Below are 23,712 nucleotides of genomic sequence, written 5' to 3'. Positions count from 1 at the left end.
AATTTTTAAGTGCTATAAGTCTTTGTTTAGATGTCTAAATAAAAAAATGGTATTAACTTTAAATATTTGTCAATGAATTCCATTTTGATTTTACTCCATTCAATAAATGTACTTTTTCATTAAGGTTATTTTTAAAGTACAATTCTTTTTCAGGAAAAGAGTCAATATACTCTTTTACTATACCAAATATTTTAGTTATATTCTTTTTTATACTTTGGAATCGTTATTTATTATTGTATTGCCTTGTGAATAAATTATTTTGTATTTTTTTTTTACGGTAACAGAACTCTTAACATAAATGTTGACCGATCTATATATAACATAAAATAATTTCAAACCAGTAGTCAAAAATAGATTTAAGAAATCTAAATATTTTACGCGATTTTAATGAGTACAATGTATCTAGTCGATATTTTAAACTTCGACAAAATTAAGAGTAAATATTAGTAAATAATTTGCTAATAAGGATATAAATAAATTCAAAATACAATAAATGATAAAAATTAAGGTATTTATATAAGTAAAAAAGGGGAAATTCAAACATTCCTTTTCCTCCTATTAATTAAAACTAATACTATAAAATAATTTCTTCCAAACCAAAAAAATAATAATTTAAAAATCATTTCTTTAATGATATATATTTCAACTAAATTATGTATAAATTTATTAGGTGTCATATAAAAGTCTCGAGTACGTACAACATTTTTAAACAGCGCGTTGGTTTTATCATCTATTTTTTTTTCTTTAAATGGACCAAACTCCCTCAGTAGTAGAAGTATATTATTTTTAAGCCATCAAAGGCCCCCTTGTCTAAACCCCACCCCCCTTTATTTTTCTCTCTATGCAGCAAAAAGAGAAAAAAAATAGTCTCACATTTTTCCTCTATTTTGCCCCTCTCTTTCTTCGAATTCAACCCACCCCCAACTCCATGAAGCATACTCTATAGGTAAAAAACTTCACCTTTGAAGGTTCTTTATATGTTATATACATGTTAACACATCATGTTCTTGAATATGTTTGTATGTTTTTTTTTCTTCTTTTAAATAGTTTTCTTGTTTTTTATGTTCACGTTTTATTTGTTTTACATCTATAACTGGTAGACCCATTTTATCTTACACGTTCCTTTTTTGGTGTTTTGGTTTATTTTGCTCACTTGTTTATGTGTTATGGATGGGTATGGTTTTCTGGGTGTTTAGATGTCTTGTTTTGCTTGTTAAACAAGATTTGGGATGTGGGGTTTGTCCAAGTTTTCGACTTTTGTTATGTTTATGGTGTTTTGATTTTATTAAGGATCACCATTGGGAATTTTTTTGTAAGTTCTTGTTGTGTGACTTGATAAAGATTCTTGCTTTTTCTACATTGTCTTTTTGTTTTAGTTTCTTTCTCTCAGTTACGGTTTTGATAAGAATGCTTGTTTGTTTTCTTCTGTTTTGAAATTTGGGGTTTGTTGTGTTGAGGATTAATGGCAAACGGTTAGTGTTTGTGTCTTTTACTAATATTAGAGTTGATTTTTGTTCAAAAATGGGATCTGGGGTTTGATGTTACAAGTCATATCACTCTGTACATCTTTCATTTCTTCTGATTATGTATGTGTTTTTCTTTTGAAAGAATTCTTTTACTGTTGGTGTAATTCTATGAAAAATTGAGTTCTGCCGTGCGGTGTTCGTGTTTTTATTTTTTGGATATTAATTCAAATGCACAAGTTTTCTATGAGTTATGAATGAATCCCTTGGTTTTGGTTTCGATGATTTCGATTATTTATGACTGAATTCATTGGTTCTGGTTTCGATGAGCTATGAAGGAATCCCTTGGTTTTGGTTTCGATGATTTTGATGATTTATGATTGAATTCATTGGTTCTGGTTTCGATGATTCATGAATGAATCCCTTGGTTTTGGTTTTGATGATTTATGACTGAATCCATCGGTTCTAGTTTCGATGATTTCGATGATTTATGACTGGATCCATTGGTTCTGGTTTCGATGATTTCGATGATTCTGGTTTTTTCCTTTTAAACAGCATTCTTTAAGTTATCTTGCATTTGGTTATTAGACTTGCCTCTGCCTTCTTTAAATGGAATGTTACTTGATTATTCATCAACATTATATCAATTTAGGTAGGTCTATACTTATACTTCAATCTATCTGGATGTTTAGGCAATACATTGACGGATAAGGGCAGCAGAATGTGAACAGAAAACTATGAAGAAGAAAGATGACAGTCAAACTCATTGATTTTATGAATTAGGTACCTCTTTGCATATTTGTGTAAGGAATTCTTGAAGGACTCTTCTCAGTATATAATACTTAGTGAAGTGTTGGTGTTCCATTGCAATCTATGGTGAGTAGTTTTTTTTTGAAAGTCCCTTTTGTTTTACACGCCACTCTAACTGTTACAAGAAATATTAAATTGAACTATCTGAGTGCTTTACTCAAAGGGTACATTTTGTACAAGCAACAAGACAGATTCAGAATCTGTCTTCTTTTTTTTGGGGTCCTACTAAGTTAACCGCTTCAGCATATTTGCTTTTCACGCTTAGAAGAACTAATTCGAGCATTCTATTGTTCCGTTGGTTATCTTAGCATTATATTGTGAGTAGATAATTGATTCCATCCCATCAGAAACCTTTGGACTTAATCTGTTCACAAGAGTTATCTTTTGCTTTTATAGTTGTATCTCATGACAGAGGGTCACTTTCTTTTGCAGATGGATTCATTTGAAGTGAATGGACATCACACGGATGATGTGTCTGCAGATCAGTCGCTTTCTTTTGAGTCTGCTGATATGAGTGGTGTGGTTGGAGAGCCAGAGATACCTCCTCGAATTGGGAACCAGTATCAGGTTGAAATTCCACCTCTGCAGGGCGACTGCACTTCATTTACTAAAATGATAGCTGATCAGGAGACCAGAGCTGATATTTCCTGGGATTTCATGGTGGGATTACCCATACCACTAGTGTGGGTCAATCAGGAAGTTGGAAGCATGAAAAATGAGAAGTTGGAAGATCTGGTTGATTCAATAAATGCAGCCAATGATAGTGCACCCTCAGAACCTGAAAGTACCAGATTAACCAACATGCATTCAGAAACGGACAATATCACAGTAAAAATAGAGCCATCAGAAATGATCTTGCAGAGTAAGGTGACACTAGGGGAATCATCAAATCTATCTTCTGAAAACAAACTACAGGAAATAAGAGGCCTGCGATATTGTTTAGTCCCTGGCAGTGTCCTAGGTCTTTGGACTGATACTGAAAAGGCAAGTTTAGTTCTTGGTCTGTACATCTTTGAGAAGAATTTTGTTCATGTTAAGAGGTTTGTTGAAACTAAAAGGACTGGTGACATCTTGTCATTTTATTATGGGGATTTTTATGGATCCCCTGAGTACCGTAGATGGTCAGAATGTCGAAAAGTGAGAAGCAGAAGGAGTGTGTGTGGACAAAAGATGTTCACTGGATCAAGGCAACAGGAGCTGATGTCTCGTCTACTTCCCTGCATTTCAGAAGAAAACCAAAAGGCTTTAACAGAGGTATTCAGACAAGCTATATACACCATACCCAGTGTTTTCTCATGTTTGTGTACCCCCTGCTAAGTAATTCTGCCTGATAGGTGTCATTTTGATTTATCACTGGCTTTTTAACATTTTCTGGGTTGTTCATCAGTCTAGTTGATTTAGATGCTTAATATTTTCTAGAATATTTGCATTCCAAGGTATGTGTTAGTTATTTATTTATTATCCAACATTGGTACTTTAGGTTTTATAATTTTTGAAATTCCCTGGTCCTATGAAAAGCTGTGATGATCCTATCATCAGCAAGCTGATAGCTTTGTATGTAGAGAGTTCTAGTTATCTGGACTAAATGTGCATTATTCTAAAAATTTATTGTAGATGCAGGGAAAAGAGTAAGTGTTGCTCTTCTGAGTAATAAACTAGAGATTTCTTGATCGACTGAACATGTATATGAACTGCTCATAGTGTAAAGTATAACAAGGATGGATTTTGTTTGAGCTTAAACTTGAAACCTCATACCATAAAGGTCTGCAAATTGCAAATTATCTCTCTGTCTGATTATGTGGATAGGCTTTAGTTAAGAGGTTGTATAGTTTGTGATGAGTTTAAGAGTAACATCAGTGGCAAGTTTTTGGGCTTTTCAGTGTTTGTAACACACTTTAGTAGGTTAATTTTCATTTCTAATTTGGTATTCATGCAGTGCACCCTTTCTGCTTGTCATTGTTATATCTTATAATACTGTAATTAATCTGATTGCTTGACAGGTCTCTAAGGCATTTGGGGAAGGAAAGATATTGTTGGAAGAGTATGTCTTCTCTTTAAAGGCTATGATTGGGGTAAACAAGCTCATTGAAGCAGTTGGCATTGGCAAAGGTAAATATGATCTTACCTGCATGACCTTGGAACCTTCAAGGTCCAATCACGCTGTACGCTCAGAAGTTCCAGTTGGCAAAGCGTGCTCCTCTCTTACAACTGAAGAAGTGATTAAGTTTCTAACTGGAGATTACCGACTTAGTAAAGCTCGATCCTCTGATCTATTCTGGGAAGCTGTTTGGCCCCGTCTATTAGCAACAGGTTGGCTCTCAGAGAAGCCTAAACACTTGAATTATGCTGCTAATCCCAAGAATGATTTGGTTTTTCTGATGCCTGGTATTAAAAAATTCTCTAGGAGATTAGTCAAAGGGAACCACTATTTCGATTCTTTTAGAGATGTCTTGGGTAAAGTTGCTGCAGATCCTACTCTTCTAGAGTTTAAGGCTGAAGGTGAAACAGATGAAACAAAGTTAGAACAAGATGATCTTCCAACAAGACAACGCCCTTGTTATCTTCAACCTAGAACTCCTAATCGATATACAGATGTTATGAAGTTTACAGTTGTAGATACAAGCCTCTCTGATGGTAAACCCTTTAAATTGAGAGAGTTGACAAGTCTTCCAGTGGATATCTCAAACAAATTGTCTACTGGAAACAAAGCTGAAGAGAATGAAGAGGAGTGTACTGATGAATCAGACTCTGTTGGTACTTCTGTGGTTAATGAAGCAGAGGCGAATCATAATAATTTGTCGAGGATTATCTCCAATGGAGAAATGCATTCTGATGGGAAAGGTTACAAAATCAGTGTTTCAAGCCAGAAGTTTCAAGAAGCTTCAAATGAGGACATTCCTATATCTGATCCTGCTTCTTCTACTGTACCAGTGAATGATTTGAAGAAAACAAAAAACATTTGTGAAGACAAGCAGCCAAGAAAAGGGGTAAAATCTCACTCGCTTAAGAGATTGAAAGAAAACAATGCGGACTTTGCAGCTCCCATTGCCAAGCGGCGTAGGAGACTAACGGCTTGTAGCCATGGAAGTGATATGGTTCCAGTAACGGAACAAGAGATGCGCCACACCTCTAGCAGCAATGACCTATCGCCGAACAGCATTCCGATAGCTTTGTCTGAGGATAAGGTGTCATCAAGCAACTCATCAAAGAGCAGTCCTTCTCAAAGTGCCGAATGTGCTTCTCCTGATGGTCATGTCTTGAAGCTTCCTGATGCAGAACCTAAAACTAGGACAATGATTGACCTCAATGAACCTCAAGTCCCCCCTGATTCAGAATATGAAATTCTGGTGCCAGCATTGACAGAAGACCAAAGTGGTACCATGAAGAGTACTGATGATGTTTCTGGTGAGTTGAAGACAGTGACAGATAGTGCTAGTATGGAGCCGCAGCAACCTAGCTTGAACTCACGTAGGCATAGCACTAGAAGTAGGCCTCCAACCACAAGAGTAATTGAAGCTGTGGCAAATGGTTTCTTGACTGTGAATACACGGCCAAAGAGTAGAGAAGGGGGTTCAAAAAGGAAGTTAACATCCAGGAGTTCGCGACAAACTCCTGGTGGTATGAGGGTTACTGACTTTAGCAATAGCACAGCGGTTACTCAAATGGAAGAAGATAAAGGTGATGTGTCTATGGGGGGTGATAACAACATGTTTGGAAAAAATCAGCATCCACCTGGGGAGAGTGGGGTGACAGTCGCAGCAGGTCCATAAATAGGCAAGATGATTTAACAACTGCTTCAATGTCTTGTTACTCATATCTGTGCTCTCGCTAATGTCTGCTAGCAGTCCCTGAAATGCAGGATTTCACCAGTAATAGATAAAAAAAAAAGTCACCAGTAAAAAATGTACATGCAGCCGAGGAATTGTGGATACTGAATAATAGCACAAGGGAGAGAAATATTGTTGTTCAGATTCAAAAGAAGAGGTTTTTCATTCATTTGATTGCAGTAGCAGGAAGGAGCAAAGATTATTCTCAGCCAAACCGTTGTTTTCGAACTAGTGATCATGTGGTTAGTGTTGTCTCTTAAGTTGAGATACTGTAGATATCTTATATTCAGTCCATAGGTCATTAGAACTCCCCCTCCCGCCTCCCCCTCCCGCCTCCCCTTCCATATTTCCAGTTCTGTTATTCCCAACTTTTTAGTAATAAACTTTACTTAAGACTAGTTGAAAAGAACAGTAAAGCACCTCTTTGCAAACTGTAGTGTGTACAAGGGGCTTGGCTTGTAGTATAGCTAGTGCCTTACTACTATCCATCTCCAACAAGTTACATAATGAGATGCTTTGGAATTTTGAGTTTTCTTTTGGATTCTGGAGTTTCTTGTGTTTGGTATGTAAGCAAAAAAATATTATTTTAAGTGTATTTGTATATAATCTAGACAAATATTATGAGAGTCAAGGGTGTGGGGTGGTGGGGATGGGGGATAAGAGGGTGGAGGGGAAGATGAGGTGTGTTGGAGGATGGGGAAGAACATAATCAATGTGGAATGCCATTTGTGGAACTAATTTTTCCTACTATCACGGTAAGGAAGTCATTATCCTCATTTTTTAAGGATTTTTTTCTTTTTTGGTGAATATGTTTTCCAAAATTATTGACTAATTGAAGATAGAAAATTGAAAACCCCTATAGTGACACACATGGGTGTGCAAAAGCTAGTTTAACCGATAAAATCAAAACGAAAAAAACACTATTAATTTATAGGTATTGCATTCTTGTGTTAATGTTTTTGTAATTTTTTTTATTGGCGCTTTAATGATTTTGATTAATTATTAAGCATATAACCTAATAATGTTATATTAAAATTAGTATTTCTCTAATTCTATAATAGTGACTAACATTTACCTACCCTATTTTCTAAATTTTCTTATTATTTTCGGACATAGACAACACAAACTAGCCTCTCTACTGTGACATATTCTCTCTTCTTGACACAAATTGGTATTACATTCTCACTTCTTACTTTTTAATTTGATTGTGACAGAGACAATTCGTGTTGTTTCCGTAATTTATTACTTGAGTCTTTAGAAGAAATTTCGATCTTAAATAAAAGTGATTAATATAAAAATCTATTTTTGCTACCATTTCTATTTTATAAATATAATGTATATATCATTACATGACCATTTTTCTTATCGGTTAAATCACAAATCGAACAATAAAGGATCAAAAATCAATTAACCAAAAATCAATAAGAAAAATATTATTGATTGGGGTCGATTTAGCTTATTCATAAATAGACAACTCTGACCGAATTGATCGATGCGCACCCTACCGACACACCCTCGTATCAAACTAATGAGTAATGGTTTTGATATGAAACTCATACTCTCTATAATTTAGGTATGAAACTAAAAAAAATACATATAGTTTTAATATGTTTGTGACCCTTTTAACTTATTTTCAAATTAAGTAATATATGCAAATAATCATAATATGACACATACCTATTTTAAATTGCATAAAATCAGCCGTTAGTTTCGAGAAATATTCTTGAGCAAAAAAAAGTAGGTTAGAAATATTTTTAGACCAAAAACTGAAGGTAGGTATTATGAAACATTTTTCATAGAGTTGAAGTATTCTTTATGCTTTTTTGTATTACAATGCCTTTTACTTGCACTCCTTATCACTTGAAATTTGAATGCACTTTCTTTTGTTTTATTTTAATAAGCTATTTTCATGTCCTTTGAAAAAATAACAAATAGAGGTATAGTTTATTAAATTACTTTTATTTATCGAATATCTTTTGAGAATTGAGCAATATCAAAAGAATTACTACTTTTTAAATATTAGAGTATAGTGAAAAGTAATTGTCAACTTTGACTTTAAGTTTCTAAAAGTGATAATTATTTTTAAATAGTTTTTTGGTTTAGAGTGATTATCAATTCGGGAAGGAGGGCAAGAATACTATAAAGAAAATTACAACACAATCACATCTAGTTTACGAAAGTGTGTGTGTATATATATATATATATATATTGTAAATAGTGTAGACTTTAAATATATGTGTGTATAATATACATATGTATATACAATATATATATACACTATATATAACCAAGTGTATGTATAGCGTATACTTCTATTATTTTTAATTAACTAGATGAGCGAATAAAATATATTAATAACTGTCCTATTATATTTAATTAACTAGATGAGCGAATAAAATATATTGATAACTTTCCTAATACTAAATTAGTGTATATCTAATATAAACACGGAATAAAAATAAAAAAAACTACGTGCATGGAAGATTCCAAATCTAACTTTTTAGTTAAGCAATGACCCGGTCGGTCATTTTTGGAATTTTTGTAAAAATAATCATTTTACCCCTCTCGATATCGATCCCGAATAATTTATGATTGAGTTTTGAAAGTTGGTTTCGAACTTTAAGTGAAAATTGTGTATTTTCTAAGTTTTGAGTTTGAAAGGCTAAAGTTGCTTAAAAGTGGTTTTCAGTGTCTTTTAGAGTTTCGAGTGTCGGAATGAAATTTTGTCGATTCCATCAATCTCGAAATGCGGATATTGGTCTAAGAGAGTTGCCGATTTTAGATTTGGAGTCTTTTTGAGGATTTGAGGTTCTAAGTTGGAAATTGTTGAGATTTTAACTTTTGGTTGGACTTTGGTCAACATTCAGGATTCGGATGCTCGGATCGAAATTTCAATGATTTTAGGGCTAAGAGGTCTTGGTTGAATTTTCAGAGGTTCCGAGCTTGATTTAGCCTTTTTAGGTGTTATCTTCGTTTTGTGTTACTTTTACGGATATTGGGTCAAGGAGACTTCAGATTCATATTTCGACATTCCATTGAGTCTAGAACTTCGAGTTTAGTCATTTTATTTATTTGATTTGTGTGTACGGGATTCCAAACGAATCTTGATGGTCCATTTGATGATGTGAAAGTTGGCTGATATTTCTGGTTTTTGTGTGCTTCCCTCTAGCGAAAAGGATGGCTCGCTTTAGCGAGCATCGCTTATGTGAAGCCATTTTCGCATTTGCGAAGGGTCAGGTCCCATGACTTTTGAGATGTCGCGATCGCGACCTTCACTTCAGCGAAGGACGAATTTTTATTCAGGATGTCGCTTTTCCGACATCAGAGAGGATTTTAGACCTACAGATTTTGGGGGTTTACCCATTTATCCCTATTTTGAGCTTTATAAAACCCTTGTAGGTGATTTTGATGAGATTTCTTGTGCTAAATCATTTGGGTAAACTTTTGTAGCCCTAAAACTCAATTTCCTTTGATTATTTATGGATTTTAACATCAAAACTTGAGATTTTGATTGGCATATGACAAGGTTTTCCAAGAACTTGAGTTCTAAATTAAAATGAAGATTGTTAACTGATTTTAACTCCTTTTTCGAAATGGTTTTCACCAATGAGTTCCAAATGCCTTGGGTAACATCTTCAAGTAAAGATTCTTGAATTCAAACCTCATTTTCAAAATTTGATGTTTGAGTTGATTGACCCATTTTTCTAAGTGTATGATATGGGTATTGTTATTTCTAGAACCTTATTGTGATTGCTTGATTGAATTAGATTGTGTAGCTTTGGATGTTGTTCAGAAAGGGAAGGCTCAAGTCTTGGGTTGACTTTTGATTTAATTGAGGAAAATGATCTCTTAAATCTTGTAAAATTAGTAGAATCATGCATTTCCCTTCATTGTATGTGTTGGATGAGTATTAAGAATGAGGTGATGGGTTCATACTCCACTTGATTGATATTAATGAATAAAATGGGATTAATGAAAAAAGCAACGTGTTGATTATAATGCTTTGTGAATTACCTTGTTGTGGACCATATTATGTTGGTTGATGAATTGGTTTGATGACATTGTTGTGGATTTGAATTGCTTGAGTTGATGTCTATTCCTTATGGTGTGAAATTGCTTATTTGCATTGATTGTTGTACACCATGATGAGACGTGTGATAAATAATTCAAAGAGAAATGGTCTCGACTAGTGATGTGATACAAAGTTGAAGGAAAATGATTTTGGCTAGTGATATTGTGCCGAAGGAAAATGGTTCTGACAAGTAATATCCTATAAAGCTGAAGGGAAATGATTTCGGCTAGTGATATTATATTGAAGAGAAATGGTTCCGACAAGAGTTGACTATTGTGATTTGATGAACTTGATACTTGTGATTAATCTACTTGATAATTGTGATTGATCTACTTGACACTTGTGATTGTCATACTTGATAGGTGTTGGTTGTTGAACTATGACTATCAGACTGTTATTGCTAATGTAACACCCTGAAATTTTCTAAGCTAAGATTTGAATCATTCTTCATTTGGGAAAAAGGTTGTGTTAGGTGATTCTTAAATTGTTCTTAGATTTTAAGGTCAATTCTTTAGTGTGAGAATGGATTTGGATATGAATAAAGGTCACTATAATCCCCTAGCATAAAGTTGAGTTGAAAGCTTCCTTACCGATAAAGTTTTGATATAAGATTCTACTTGGGTCAACTTGAAATGACCATATCTCTCAGCATATACTGAATTAGGTAGCTCATGGCCTATCAAATTAAAGGTCTATGAGTCCTCTTTCCAACTCCACCAAGTTTACCTCATTTCAAGTTTGGAGTAAAAAGTTTTGCCCATTTTAGTTAAGCCTCGTCAGGTAGTTGGTGTTCTATGACTGGACCTACGGACGGTGGAAATTTCCACGATTGGTAGACGATTCCATGAAGGCTTACTGCAATTTTTTCCAACAACTTTTTGAATGCGCTCTAGGGTATTTTGGTTCTTTGCTAAGCTTTTTAACCCTATTCTAAGTCGTTTTTGAGTATTTTAACTGAGTATATCATTCAACTAACTAGTCTTCCTCTCAATCATCAATCTAAACATTTAAATATCTAGAAATTCCCTCAAAACACACATAGTGTTCCTCTTCTCCATCAAGAACCCTAAAACCTTCAAGTCAAAAATCAAAGATACAAGGAGAAACCTTCCACCCAAGGTTTTCCCAAATTCTTCTACACTAGAAACTCCATAAAATAATTTCTTTTATCAAGATTCCAAAATCAAAGATTTCATCTAAGAAAGGTAGTGTTCTTACTCGGGCTCAAGAAAAATCAGGTCTCTGCCAAAGTTTTCGGTCTAATAGCTTCATAATCGGGTATGTAAGGCTATCATATTGTTGGACTAGTTTGTCCTCACACCCTACATATGTCTAAATTCAGTAAAAGAGTAATGTAGGGTTTTATCCATGATTTTGAGTATTCTTGAGACGAGTTATATTGTTGAGTTATGAGTTCTTAATTACTGAGTATTAAGTTATTTATCATTGTATTGAGATCCTTGATGCTATTTGTTCATGACTATATTCCAACATGAACTCTACTGTTGAAATAAATAAAACAAATATTTTGTCTTTACATTGATTTATGAGGAGAGCAAAAGATGAGTTTTGAGAAAGAGTTTTCAAATATGAATTGAGTAAGAGTATAAATGAACCAAGTATTCCTAAAGGTATCACTTTTTACATTGAGAAAGAACAACTTTGATTTTTAAATGACTTAATGAGTTTAAAGATATTTTAGAGCAATTACCTCTTTTAAGAGGATACTTCAGTAATTACCTCGAATTGAGAAAGAGAATGTTTTATACATTTGAGAATAAGTATATGTTTATTGAGAGTAGTATTGAGCACCTCTATGGGGATGATTTCAGACAACTTACATTCCTTATAAATCATGTAGCCAACATGGGTAAAGGATCATACTTTTTAGATGACTCATTATTGCTTTCGAGTAGAGCTTTAGTGGATCCACTTAGTTGAGGTGTTCTATATCCTGGCGAGGTATAGGACAGTTCTGACAGCGTGAGCGAGACGCTATATATCACGTACCTCATAGTGATGGTTGTCGGTTAGAGAATCTCCCAAATAAGAGTAAAGAGTATGTTTTTGTATTTCTATAAACATTCTTGAGTTAACGTCTTTCATTTATGAAGATTTAAATGTTTTCATCTCTTATTATTGATTTGAGTTGAGGTGAGTATTCTTCCAACCTTATCAGTTCAGTTATTTATTCATTCAACTTTATTACATACTCGTACATTCAATGTACTGATAGCATTTGATCTACATCTTTCTATGATACAGATATAGGTGTTCAGGATCATCAATAGATGCTTCGTTAAGATCACTTTGCACTTTTTTCTAGCTTTGGTGAGCCTTCCTTGCATTCCGGAGGACTCCACTCTTGTCTTTCAATTTAGTAGTTTTGAGGTGTCGTGGGTCTTGTCCCGACATCTAGGTTGAACTTAGAGGCTTCATAGATAGTTAGTGTTGAGTTTCCGTCAATATTTTCAGACAACTTTGAGTATACTATTTTGAGATAGTTTGAGTTTTGAGAAGTTTTGAGACTTGAATTTAAATTCTGTTATAAAGCTTAAATCTTCTTGAGTTAGTCTTCTGCTATGTAGTCATCTAGGCCAAGGGTTTGCTTGGAGATCAGCAATGGTTCTCGAGTGTCGGCTACGTTCAGGGTGTAGGCTCGAGTCGTGACAGCTAAGCCTTGTTAACTGTATATTGTGAAACTGTTAAGTTAGATGGATTTCTATTCAGGTTGTAGTTTGAGGAGGTTCGGTTGGGATGAAAAGAGTACTCATTTTCTAGCTAGTTTTGCCTTCTTTATTAGGTTGTTTGTTGAGTATCGTGTTGGTTGGTATTCATTCCTTGCTTCGACACTTGTGTAGGTTTCGAGCCTTGGCCCGTGCGATCTTCTTCTTTTCCTATATTTGAGGCTTTCAGAGGACTATTCCGGCGGTCCCTCTTGCTCCTTATTTTATGCTTTGTTCTATTTGAGAAACAAAGACATTGAGACTTGTAACTATATTTCAATTCCGTATTTTATATATTAGTGGCTTGTACACGTAAAAACCAGGTTTTAGAGTTACGTTTTAGAATGAATCCACTCTTATGTTATTCTTGCTTTATTTTCTGGATTTCTTTCATTTCGTTAGGTTGAGGCTGACTTGTCTTGGTGGGAGTAGACGAGTGTCATCATGTTCTCTTTTGGGTCGTGACATAGTTACACACTTTACGGTTTGTTTGGATGGTTGTTATATATTCTAGTTGTATTGTATTATTATTTTAAATATAATATTTTTTTAATCTTGCTTAAACTTTTATTATATCCTATTATTAAATTCATTCTAATGTATAATAATAAAATAATGAGAAGAGCCATTTTATGTTGTGATCAAATTGGTGTGGTCGTATGGTTACATTATTTTCTTTTCTTATTTTAATTTTGCTTATCATTTTATAACTTCTTTATCTTTCATCCTATCCTTTTTGTAATGATTTTAGTATAATTTACAATTTCATAATGTTAAGACGTAATTACATTATTTTTCTACTCTAAATTACAATAATTACTTAAAAATTATTGATTTCGAATACATTATTGGACTTTCAGATACATTAGCAGATATCCAGATACATAAGTGAGGGATGTATTCGAGAGGGGAGGGATGTCATAGATAGGAGATAAGACATCTGAATACATCAGCAGACATCCAAATACATAGGTGAGGGATGTATCCGAATGGGGGATATATCAGAGAGGGGAGGGATGTATCCGAGAGGGGATAGGATGTATCAATGAGAGGAGAGTGATGTATCAGAGATGGAATTTTTTATTTTTTTTAAATGGTAGAGAATTTTAGAGATTATAATAAAATAATGTGTATTTAGGTAATTTTTCCATAATTTTATCGTTATCATATCTTATAATTTTATTAATTTATTTTTAAATTGTTGGTGTGTGTCATTATCAATGAATGAGAACGATACAATCTATTCAAACTTGTATTCATCAAAATAATACATTACAATTTATAGAACAATATGTAACAAGTAACAACCATCCAAACAAGCTGTTAGGAACATGAAATTCTTCAGTTAGGAAATTATATTGTATATATAAGGTTAAACTTATTTTGTATGTATATATAATAGATATGTTGAATTTCTTTAATCTTTTTAACACCTATTTCTTCATAGTAGTTTCTGGACACGTGTGTCCCATGTTAGTTAGTACAATTTTTTAAATGATATAGATGATGCTAAAACATGTAAGTAATAAGTGACTAAATTTAGGAAAGGGTAATTGTTTGTAGCTATACACAATCTATTGAATTGGTATAACATTTTTCTTATGTAGTTCTCATATATCTTATACTCAGTGTGACACTTTTTTTTTAATATATATTTCAATGACATATAGTTTATAGCTAAACATAAGTAACGTTGATAATGTTTGTAAATGTTTCTATCTTAAAGTTTGTGTCTTATTTTTTAAAAAACTATAGTCTCCTCATTCTATCCACATACATATCAAGAAATTATATTTCATAATGTAGAAATATTGATTAACATGTCTTCTTTAAGGTGGATAATGTATTCTTGTCAATTTCACAGGGTACACTTGAAAAAGTCATATTTATTTGTAGGCTTAACCCATCGATGGCCCCCTAAAGTTGACAACTATTTTTACTTAGACACCTTAACTAGACTTTTTTCATTTTAGACACTTCATGTCATATCCCGTTGTGCTATTTTGACACTTTTTTCACAATTTTCTGTTGACCTTACGCGCGTGTCGACCAAACATATCCACATGAATTAAATGACCAATTATGTGATGCCATCTCATTTTAAAGCCATGTCATTAAACAAACAAAAATAAATTAAAGAAAAAAAATAAAGGTCAAATAGAAAGGGTTATGACCAATTAAAAACAAATTATTTTAAAGATTTCCCCTCCACCCCTCTTCCCCACCCACTCTGATCATCTTCTTCATCAAAAATTCTCACCACAACACAGCCATCTTCTTCAGATTTCTCCTTTTTTCATTTTCTTTTCTCCCATTCCCACCCTATATAGTTATCTTCTCCGCCATATTCCCCCATTTTCATGGTCTTTTTCGTAATACCCACTTGATCTCATCGTCTTCTTCACCATACCTTTCTCCTATTTTGTCACGACCCGAGAGTACCCCCTAGTCGTAACATGGCGTATTCGACCCCGAAGGGGCCTTATACGAGCCACATAGTCATTCATTGCATTCAATAATGAAAATAGTGCGGAATAAAAAAAAACTTATTTACATCCACACATTTAAACTTCTTAAAACAACTTTAAAAACACACAGCGGAAGTCTAAGTCTCACATGGCCATCTTAGACACAGTCGCAAAACATAAGTAGGGACACGGCCCTTTACAATCAAAAGAAGTCTATTAAGTCTATTACATGAACAAAAGGACTTAAAAGTCTTATCCTCGAATCCATGAGGACATACCAAGTCTTGGAGGAAAGCAATCCAACACTTCAAACTAGCTAGGAGTGATCACTTGCCGGAACCTACACTTATAGAAAATAGAGAAATATGGAATTAGCACAATTAAGTACTAAGTATGATGATCATGCAAAACATGCTTTAAAAAGGGACATTTTAGTTAGAAACCATGCATTATGCCACCTTTTTGAAATATCATGAACAATAGTATAAAAGACATACAAGACAAGCATAACATCAAGTAAGTCATAATATCACCTTTAAACAATATCAACATGAAAACCTTTACCTTGGACCTTCACCTCAAGAAACCCTTATGCTATACCTCGTGCAATGTATGGATGACGTCCCATACCACCATCCATACTAAGGCACCACATTTAGGTCACTTAAAGTAACTTATCATTCCTTCTTTCACCTTTGCACAATATTCATACATAAGAGGTATATCATTAATTAAGACATGACAAGGGAAAATAACTCATAATATAACCCAAGTATATCATGCATCTCATATTAAACATTCGAGAGCCAACATTCTTTAATAACCTCATTTAGGGCACATTTGTGTCACATACATTAGGATTTAGAGAAACTCACTATGACCCTCTCCAAGCCTACTCGTGCAATGTATAGGTAGCATCCCATACTACTACCTACACTTTGTAGAGCTTATCAAGAAACCATAATAAAATCTCACATGATGGGAAGTAAGCGTTTAACCGACATAGACCATGAGAGCTTGTCATGGAATCCGGTGTCATGAGTCCCCACACCGAAAAGAGGTGGTCTACTTGCCTAAGGAAGACCGGTATATAGCTTAATGGATCCACTAGCTTCCTATGCGGGCACATAGTTTATGGGATAAGGTAGACGATCATTGAAACTCATGCCTAACTGTCGGGGGAGTTTCCATCTAACCAAATCCGCTCGGTGCTTAGCCTACATTCCCATAGAATAGTTCATTACTTTGACATCATCACACATGAAAGGGTGCCATAAGCCTACCGATTCAAGGTATATTATTTAACACATGAAAGGGTGCCATAAGCCTACCAATTCAAGGTACATTTAGGAAAGCTCATTAACTCCTCTTGAAAGGGTGCCATGGGCCTACCGATTCAAGTCTCATCATTAACCTTTATGGAAAGGTGCCATAGGCCTACCGAATCCAAGGTTCATTACTTATCATTAATGGAAGGGTGCCATTAGCCTACCGATCCAAGGATTCAACAATCAACAATATAATCATTTATACAAGAAAATGACGCATAAGTCTTACCAATTCAAGGTATACTTTATATTGAAGAATCCTTCATATTCTATCATCAACATTCATGAGTGTCAAATTGAGAAATAATCTTTCAATAGCAACACCTTTACGTTCATAACATGATCACATTATCTTCATTGAATTCTCATTCATATAATGTCATGATAACACTCCAATTTCTCATACTATGCCTTTAAGGCCATGGTCACAATACATTTCATAATTAAACACCTCCACCATAAGTGGATCAAACCAAGCAAGAACAATTTTTATCCATAATATGAGATTAAGCTAACTTACCATCCTCCAAAGCCATAATCAACAACACTCAAGTCCCAACCATTTTTCTTACCACAAGAGAATTCATCCATAACTTGCCCATAAGGCCACAATCCTCAATTCATCCATATACCAACAATACACCATAAAATAAGCATGGGTAATGACATACTCCAACAATCTAAAGACATTTAAACAAGTTTGATTTATATACATTCATTATCAAGCAACCCACTTCATAAAGGCATAAACTAGGAATAGAGAGAAATCATGGGTTCTTGAAGAAGTTTCATATAAAATCATCTTAAAATCATAACTACAACTTCAATTCACCAATATAATGACTTTGAAAACATTTTACCCATGAACCCATACCTAGAATAGAAAATAGAAATTTTGTTCTTTGAAGACTTTTGAAACCCTTTTTAATGGACTCCTTGAAGGAAAGATAATCAAGGATCAAGGGTCACCATACCTTTGCTATGATTCCCCAAGAAAATTGATGAAGAAAGCCTTGAATCCAAGCCCTAGCTCCAAGTTCTTCTTCTTCTTAATGGAGGATTGTAGAGAGGGAAATGTTTTTAGGGATGGGAATTGGATTATGGTATCTAGGAAATAATATAAGTCCTTTGAAAAAAAGGGTCCAACACTTAGAAAAATTTTCAGGCGGGTGAACAGTAATGAACAGTAACATTAGCTACTGGAATTTGCATTTTCTGCCGGACAGACTTTACGAAAATGGGCATAACTTCTTCGTCCGAACTCCGAATGAGGTGAAACGAAGTGAGTTAGGTAGCTAACTCAAAGGGCTTTCCATGGATATATTATGGCCACCCAAATAATTTGTGTGCTAGGAGATATGATCCTCCAAAGTAGACCCTCGAAAAAGGCTTCACTTGGAAATTTCGGATTTTGATACGGTTGCTCTAAAATTTGGGTTAGACCCATTTCCCACTCAATTTGACCCCTTAAACAAGAATATGAAGTCGGATTTTCGAAAAACGAAATGGATCTTTTAATATACAGCTAAACAAGTTTCCGGTAACTTCCGAAGCACATTTTTAAGAACTTTTGGGTCAAATTCAAATATAATCATTTCATTAAGTTCTTGACTCCAAACTCACATGTGAGGCTCTAGTTTCACTCTATCATTTTCCGAGTCATTACATATTTCTTCATTTAATTTGGTGTTTGGAATTGTAAATATGAAATTTGAGAAATTATAATGGTGATGAATATGTTAAAATCATGATTGTAGATTTTTTTTTTATATACTTAATTTTATTATCCATTCTTTTAAGAAAAATGGTTACATTCTTAAAGGTGTTTTGTTGAACAATCAGTACCATTTCAAGTCTTTTTATTATGTACTAGTGAACTTGTCCGCGCTTCGCGCGGTCACAAAAATCTTATTAAATTTAAGATTTAATTTCTATTGAGATTCAAATTTGAAAGTAATCAAAAAAATATTATATGAAATTTAAGGTATTTAATTTTTTTTTCTTTCATTAGATAAAACAAACAAAATAATTTAATCTGTATGTATTTTACAAATCTTAAATATTCAAAGTAATTAAATTAAGAGTAAAAAAATCAAAACACCGCAAATACTTTTAGTGAAAGTAGAAAGACATAAACACGTCAACACTATGAGTCTATAACAAAAATGTTAAAATAAAAACATTGCTATACATGTTCTTTACTTATGAAAAGTCAAAATTTTACTTGAATTAACAAATAATAGGAAAAAAATTTCGTCAACATACAAAATGAGCTATTCTTGTAATATCGTCAATATATTGCATCAAAATATAAACTGCTTTAATACTAAGTATCTCCTTGTGACGACAACAATATGATCAATATTTTTTTTTAAGCTATAATTATAACAAACTAAATGCTATGTATATCTAATCTCAATTTAAAATACGCAATTTAAAAGATGAGGAAATACGATTGTAACTCATTATACAGAAGCATAAAAGAATTACTTTATTATCTCTCTTTACAAATCTTGAAAATATTAGTAGGCGACCTTTGGCATAGCAAGCTACCTTCACCACTCTTATGTATACAATAAATATTACCCCCCCCCCCCCCCAAAATTACATGTAGATTAATGTTTTAACAAAAGAAATGACATATAACAATATAATTATGCATAAACTGTAGAACAATAAGAAATAATCAATTCAAGTGAAAAAGAAAATATATTAAAGTACTGATAAAATCAGCTCTATATATTTTCAAGTAGTAACAAGAAATTATATGTGATGTGATCATATTTTTGACAATTAAAATAGGATTTCATCATTACGATTCCTTTGTTCAATATTGTCAATTCATGTTTTGATCGAAGTGGATCCAATATTTAGAAATTATGAATACACATCTAATTTTAATATAAACATGCTACTTGCTAAGAGACTAAATGAATGAGATTTCGACCCTCGAATTGTTTTGTCAAATAATGAAGGAGTTTATAGTAGAGAAAATGAAGAAAACAAAATTGGAGAATAGGGTGGTGTGGGATGAAAACAAAACTAAAATAGATGAATGGAAAAAGTAGTCATTTCACAATAAAACACATACAAATCAATTGCATGTTACTTAGTATACATTTAAATTGCAATATCTCTTTACACAAAAGTTGCGACCTCAATTTCCTATCATACAAAATAATTTTATATTGTCTCCTTTTACATCAAACAACAATTTAAAAGCATGTAGAAAATTTTGCTATATTACATCAAACAACAATTAAAATTTAAAAAGCATCTAGAAAGAAAATGTCAAATTCACCTCTGGATCGATATGCTTCAGATTACATAAAGATTTGCTTATGCAACAGTCTCCTATCCACAAATTACAGTGACAACCTTGACCAACAGAGTAACTGGGACGATGCATGACAAAAAATAAGAATGCTTCAAGAACAAATAAAATTAATTAGTACATTAATTATACAAGAAAACTCATTTTTCCTTATCAATGCCCATTCCATACAAATTGAATAGTCACAAAGAAGATTAGAGAAGGTAACTTTTTTTATAATTAAAATGATTTAATGTGAGCTATGAATATATTTATTAAGAGTAGAAGTTAAGAAGATGAAGAGATATAAGTTATGGAAAAAAATGAATGAAAAATGCAAAATAAATGAGATGGCTTTTGGTCTTATCATAGATTACATTAATTACTGTATTATTTTTAAAAAGTAAAAACCACAAAAATTGAGGAAAGATAAGAGGAGACTTTTCAGATTTTTAGATACCGTTAAAGAAATGGTGATGTGTAATTAATATATACAACAAATAAATTAAATTAAATTAAATTAATCAATAAGAAAAAGGAAAATTAGAGAGAATGTAGGGAAAAATTCAAAAAAAATGATAAATACCTTTCCTGGCCTATGAAGCATGCCACATCACTATTCTAACATCTAGCTTTATATTATATATAGATTGTGTTCAATAATATTAACATTATGTTTTTCCAACACAGATAATAGAAGGTTTGAAAGAAGTCTTTGATGGATTTTCCAAAAAAATTTGAGAGAGAAAATGTAAGAAGATGTACTAGCTAAAATTGAGGAAGAAGAAGAGAAAAAAATAAAATAAAATAAAATAGGCTAAATAAGCCTCACACGTGCCATCAATGACTGTATCACACTCACTTTATCACATCAGCAAAACGTGTCAAAATGACATAATAGGGAGGGACATAAAGTGTCTAAAATGAACAAAGTCTAGTTAAGGTGTCTAAGTGAAAGTTGGTGCCTACTTTAGGGGGCCACCGATGGGTTAAGCCTTATTTGTAATAGATAACTGCATGTACAACTTTCTTTGTTTGATTCAAGATTATGAATCCTTCATATGTAAATTTTATATGAGAATATTAACTAAATTGTTTAAATATAATAGTATTACGAAATATAACATAATCAATTCATAATCATAAACAAGCTAGAACTTAATACAAATGGTTGAAATGATCCAACTGGTTTGACAGCATCACGAGTGCAACTGACTAAAGTGGTGCAATTTTCTAAAGACAATGGCACAATCTATGCATATGAATATGTTGTGTGTGTGTGTAGTATTACGAAATATAACATAATCAATTCATATTCATAAACAAGCTAGAACTTAATACAAATGGTTGAAATGATCCAACTGGTTTGCCAGCATCACGAGTGCAACTGACTAAAGTGGTGCAATTTTCTAAAGACAATGGCACAATCTATGCATATGCATATGCATATGTTCTGTGTGTGAGAGAGAGAGAGTCCAAAGTCCAATTTGAGATTACTGAAGTCAAACAGGTAAGTTCAGATCATGTTGCTTGGTCAACATTAAGCGTTACTTTGTTTTCTAGTGAAAGCTTTTGCTATCATTTGGTCAAACCCTGTAGCGTGTAACAATATAGTATAGATGACAAAACTCATAATGTTTGTATATCAGTTTGTTAGCAATTACTTATCGGCTACAACGATCCATCTACTTCTATTACTCTTTTTAATCCCATTACTACCATACCTCAATTACATGCTTCTTAGAGTCACCATATGCATTCTCACTATTCATTTAGCTCTATTTGGACCCATTTGATTCTAGTATTTACTACTAATTTATGGATCTCAAATAATACAAGTTCTCTATATTTCCTAGTGAGACAATCTTAATAAACTAAAAAGCTTCATAGTGAATTGGCCTAATGTATATTTACCTTATTCATGACGAAACATAATTCCAATGATATGACTATCATATCTATTATATATATATATATATATGTACTTGATGATGCGACGGAGAAGGGAAGAGTTCACAATTGGAAGATAAGATCTGAAGCAAAAGAAAAATAAATAAAAATTAGTAATTAGCAAACACAAAGGCAAAGCAAATACAAGAGAAAACTATAAAAAAGATTAGAAGTAAAAAATGATAATTAATTTACTCTATATATATATAGAAAATGAAAATAACTATTCATATTCCAAAACTGAAGAGAATCTCGGAAAACTAACTAAATGCTTTGAAAACAGAAAATAATATATGGATAAGATAGCTGAAGTTGTATGGTTGCTGAAAAATGGGATGGAGTCATTGAAGAGACATAACTCATAATTGATAAATAAAAAATTAACTTTTGAGTTGGAGTAATAATTAATTAATATATATATACATACATATATATATATATATAATTTATATAATGTAGGGGTAAAATGGTAATTCAATTTTGCATTTTGGAGCTTCCCACTTTTAGTAATACTAGTCCTCGGAACGTGTGTCGCGCGTTTGTCCCCTAATTGACATTAGAAAAGTTAATTTCTATAAGTAAATATATCATAGTGGAGCGTACATATATTCATCGCAAAGTTCAAAGCTAAGTCCTTTTGTATGTAAGTTTGACATAAGAATATAACTATTCACAAAATATAACATGAAAATCTTATGTCAGATGTTGGAGGTTTTATATTTTTAAAGCTTCATGAAGAAAAATCTTTTATTATATCAGAGGAATTAATATATTTTAATTATTAAATGTAAGTTTTAATAATCAAAAAAGAAATTGGTTATAAAAAAGATATGCATACAGAAAAATATTACAAAATGTCTAGGTGGTGTAACATTAAATTTATAGAAAAATTACAAGTTCAAATGGAAAAGAAAGAAAAGTAAATAAAGACATGACATCCATAATAAAATACATCACTTTAAAATATATAGACAATAATATTGTCATATTAATTGAATTACATTTTGTTAGAAGTCGATTTGCTATAGACAAAATGTTTCATATGTATAAAAAACTAAAATTATAAAAATAATAAACAGAAAATAAAGCATGAGAAAAATATATATACATTATATTTCTTGAACTATATATTAAAGGATCTGTATATAAGAAATTAAATATGAATTCTAATACAACAAAATTCAATGTAACATTTGCACTAATTTTTACTTTACATTATTTTTATTTTATTTTTACTTGTGCACTAATTTTTGTACCTCTCTATAATAGTTCAGTACATAGATTTTATAAACATTTGTGATTACATATAAAAAGGAAAAAGTACAAACATGTTGTTTTAAAAAGATAAATGATTATCAAACAACGAAAAATACATAACTATAAATCTTTATCAAAGACTTACTCTTTTATGGGTCTAGTTATGAAAATATTATGTGGGATTTAACATGCTTACCCTCAAAACAATTAATTATAAATATAAATTGGGATTACCTTGATTATATTTATATCCTAAAGATAGAAGAAATGAAGAATATAAAAATATAGTAATCAATTACGAAATTATATTTAAAAACTCAAAAAGATGGAGATATGAAAAATAAAAATTCACTTACAACTTCATATTGGAAAATATTCATCTTGTAACTATGATAATTTACATATTTCTCAACAAAAAGAAAATGAATATGCATGAAATTTTAATACAAATAAATGAATCAGTAAGAATTCTTACAATTACAAATTGGTAATGAAAAT

At 32.4% G+C, this 23,712-nt stretch overlaps 1 protein-coding gene across 1 annotated transcript; it reads left to right on the top strand.

The window, feature by feature from the left end:
- Positions 1 to 860: 860 nt before the first annotated feature.
- On the top strand, positions 861 to 6,639 carry LOC125812176 (uncharacterized). Its single transcript, XM_049491673.1, has 4 exons — positions 861 to 946; positions 2,156 to 2,339; positions 2,706 to 3,527; positions 4,274 to 6,639. The coding sequence occupies exons 2-4, from the start codon at positions 2,337 to 2,339 to the stop codon at positions 6,041 to 6,043; spliced, it is 2,595 nt and encodes an 864-aa protein (XP_049347630.1). The 5' UTR covers positions 861 to 946; positions 2,156 to 2,336; the 3' UTR covers positions 6,044 to 6,639.
- Positions 6,640 to 23,712: the final 17,073 nt, after the last annotated feature.

The sequence above is a fragment of the Solanum verrucosum genome, unplaced genomic scaffold, assembly GCF_900185275.1.
Source record: "Solanum verrucosum unplaced genomic scaffold, falcon-dt-bn FXZP01000115.1, whole genome shotgun sequence".
NCBI lineage: Eukaryota > Viridiplantae > Streptophyta > Magnoliopsida > Solanales > Solanaceae > Solanum > Solanum verrucosum.
This window is presented reverse-complemented; position numbering and strand designations above follow the sequence as displayed.

Excerpts from the sequence above, each read along its gene's own strand:
- LOC125812176 (XM_049491673.1), top strand. Across the intron at positions 3,528-4,273 it reads ACCAAAAGGCTTTAACAGAG|GTCTCTAAGGCATTTGGGGA; the intron begins GTATTCAGACAA and ends ATTGCTTGACAG.